Source organism: Hippopotamus amphibius, chromosome 4, assembly GCF_030028045.1.
Source record: "Hippopotamus amphibius kiboko isolate mHipAmp2 chromosome 4, mHipAmp2.hap2, whole genome shotgun sequence".
NCBI lineage: Eukaryota > Metazoa > Chordata > Mammalia > Artiodactyla > Hippopotamidae > Hippopotamus > Hippopotamus amphibius.
In genome coordinates this window covers 20,904,683-20,908,021 of record NC_080189.1, presented here as the reverse complement: position 1 = coordinate 20,908,021, position 3,339 = coordinate 20,904,683, and the positions used below count along the sequence as shown (strand labels likewise).

Sequence of the window (3,339 nt, the reverse complement as noted above, 5' to 3'; positions counted from 1 at the left end):
TTGGTGGTTCATGTCAGGTCCCACCACGTGGAATGAGGACCCTTGGCAGGCGGTGCGCCTCCAATTTCTAGCTCCGGGTGTTTGCTATTGTGCCCTTTTCCTTTGGGGCCTCAGCTCAGTGAAGACCTGTTGATGGAGTGGGGGTGGGGCCAGAAGCCATGGCTTCCTGGTACCTGGCTGCTTCTTACCCTCCAGGACAGATGGAGCTCAGTTCTCAGGGCCCAGCAGTTGGGCGTCCTTGTGCAGCAGGACTTGCAGCACGAATGGAGAGGGTCCCCACGGTGGGCCGGGGAGGGGCTGGGCACAGCAGAGCCCGTGCTTCAGTGTGTTTCTCCAGGAGGTCCCGCAGAGCGAGGATGCTGTCTGCCAGGTTTGAGAGGCCTGTGGGCTCTGGAGCACCAGGCACGCGCCAGGTTGATAAAACACAATATTAACAAGGTTACAAGTTTTGGGTCAGTTCCTATACTAATAAACACCTTAAAATTACTTGTCTAGAGCATTTACATTTAACTAAGCTCTTTCATAAACAATGTCATTTATTCTTTACAACAACCCTGGGAGGCAGATCTTATCCCTGCTTTGTAGGCAAGGAAACAGCCTCAGCTGTGATTAACCAAATTTGCATAGTTTTTCAGTGGCAACACCGAGACATGAACCCCTGTGTTCTATTCCACGTTGTGTTCTATTTCATCCTAGGTTTGCTTCACACAGAAATCAGGGTTACCTACAAGCTATTTCTCACCTCAGCCCACACCTTGGAATCCTGTGCTATTGGCTTCCAGGTGTGAAGTGAGCCAGGTGAAAACCTGGATGGCTCAATGTAAAGGGGAGCTTCCAAAATGGGGTTCCAGGGAACTCTAACTCCTAGCAAGATGTTAAAACATCCTTTTTTTTTTTTTTTTTTAAAGTGTGGGGCTGTTCTACAAGTTTGGGCAACACTATATACAGTCTTTCCTTCCTAGGAAATTATGTTAGCAGTTAAAGGCTCTGAAAAGTCCTGCAATAAAGAAGGTGGCATAAATTTAATTCAGCATTTGACAACACAACCAATTTTTCCAGCAGCATCTTGATCTAGAGAGAACGTGATGCAGGATGTGGAAACGTCAGTGGCTAAGAGAACAGTGGAGAGAAAATAAGCCAGACAGAAAGAATTACTGAACTGAAAGGAATGAAAAGTACAATCATTGTCAAATATGCACGCCTAAATCCTCTCTTAAAATTTGTCTCTAAAAATACTTTAGCTAAGTCTCTTTGAAGTATTAACTCATGTCATTGTTCATGTGTAAGTGTATTTTCACCTACAGGATTAGTAAACAAAACATCAATTGCTTTTGTTTTTGTTTTATCTCATATTTTCTGTACTTTCCTAGTTTACAAGTATCATTTATAAACTAATTCAAAACAAATACTTTAAAATAATCTGCCATCCAACCACTAAAGATTTAGGGAAGACTTCTGGCAAGTAGCCTGAGGTGACCTCTAAAAATGGTTCACTATTCACTTGACCCAGAAAACCCCACAAAATCATGCAAGTCAAGAGGTTCAAATCTTTGTGTTCACTTTAAGAATACCCGTCAAACTGCCAAGGCCATTAAGGGTATGCATATCCAAAAAGTCACCAAGTATCTGAAGGATGTCACTTTAAAGAAGCAACGTGTGCCATTCTGTCTCCACAACAGTGGAGCTGGTGGGTGTGCCCAGGCCAGACAGTGGGGCTGGATACAGGGTCGGTGGTCCAAAAAGAGTGCTGAATTTCTACTGCACATGCTCAAAAATGCAGAGAGTAATGCTGAACTTAAGGGCTTAGATGTAGATTCTCTGGTCATTGAGCACATCCAGGTGAACAAAGCCCCCAAGATGCAGCGAAGGACTTACAGAGCTCGTGGTCGGATCAACCCATATACGAGCTCTCCCTGCCACAGTCAGATGACCCTCACTGAGAAAGAACAGGTTGTTCCTAAACCAGAAGAGGAGGTTGCACAGAAGAAAAAGATATCCCAGAAGAAACTGAAGAAACAAAAACTTATGGCCTGGGAATAAATGCCACAATAAATAAATGGGAATGTTAAAAAAAAAAAAAAAAAAGATTTAGGGAAAAGGGTGGACACTGGAGGACCCAGGGAACAGAGGGGTAAAGGTCAATGTGTAGTCCCCCAGGGCCAGATGGAACACAATAGGAGGTTCTGAAAACCTAGAGTGATTGTGTGGGTATGGAAACATAGGTATTAGAAATGCAGACTTCCGGATGGAGCAGCGCTGAGGCCCCAGGTCTGACCTCCGTATGTCCCTGGGTGGACTAGAGACCCAGAAGAAGGGCAGAGACCAGAGAACCAGAGGGGAGACAGAACAAAGAGCAGGACTCAGTTCACAAAGAGGGAAGCGGGGAGCAGGACAGCAGCAGGACTGGACTCTGCGGCACTTCCATGGGGATGGGGAGACGCGCGCAGGACCAGCCAGAAACACACAGAGGAGCGTGGTAGTGGTGACGGGGCCCAGGCTTAACCCTAGCCCTGTGCCAGGCACTGTTCAAAGAGCTCTGTGATCAATTCGTTCATCCTCACAACAGCCCTGTGAGGGAAGTTCTACATCCCCATTATACAGATGGGGAAACTGAGGCAAAACGGGTTAAATAGCTTGCCCGAATTCACAGAGCTAGTGAAAGGCAACCCAGCATCTGTCTCCCCTAAAAGATATCCATATCTGCCTGGGAGCGCAGCCCCTCACGGCCCGCAAAGAGAAAGGCACAGGCATCCCCCGAGGGATGAGGAGGCCAGCGCTGGGGCCCAGTGCAGGCCAAGAGCAGTCAGCTCTGCCTGGGAGAGTGGTGGGACAACCAGGGTGTGGGCTGGGGCCGGGGGAGAGTCTAGTCAAGCCCCTCATGTTACCAGGTGGATGAGGTCGGTATGGGGGTAGGGGGAGTCACTTCCCAGGGCACTCAGGCGGTGCACCACTCAGCGGAGCTGCAGCCCTAGCACCCGGCTCCCTTATTGAGGGCTCTTTACATTTCTCATGCCGCCTGTCAACTCGAGGTTGGGGCAGCCCCATGATGAAGGCAGAGAGTGGGGACTGGGGCACACTGAGAAGATTGGCTGCTCTGAGGCGGGGAGGCTGGCTTAGTCCATCTGGGGGTCACGAGTGAGGTGCTGAGACAGAAAGGCCATTGTGGGTTGGAGCAACAAGGAAGACAAACCCTTCCCCTGCCATATCTTTTCCTCCTCCCTCCCTGAGCCAACAAGGGACTGGGCCCTGACCCTGGCCCCTTCCATGTTAAAGCATTTTGAAGACTAATAAATCAAAATACAAATAAATCATCTGGTTTGGGTAACCCAGAGCTGAGGT

General features: G+C 48.5%; 1 protein-coding gene across 1 annotated transcript; it reads left to right on the top strand.

The window, feature by feature from the left end:
- The first annotated feature begins 1,485 nt into the window (after window positions 1-1,485).
- Window positions 1,486-2,040, top strand: LOC130851161 (60S ribosomal protein L17-like). Its single transcript, XM_057731062.1, has one exon. It carries the CDS (start codon window positions 1,486-1,488, stop codon window positions 2,038-2,040), a length of 555 nt encoding a protein of 184 aa, XP_057587045.1.
- Window positions 2,041-3,339: the final 1,299 nt, after the last annotated feature.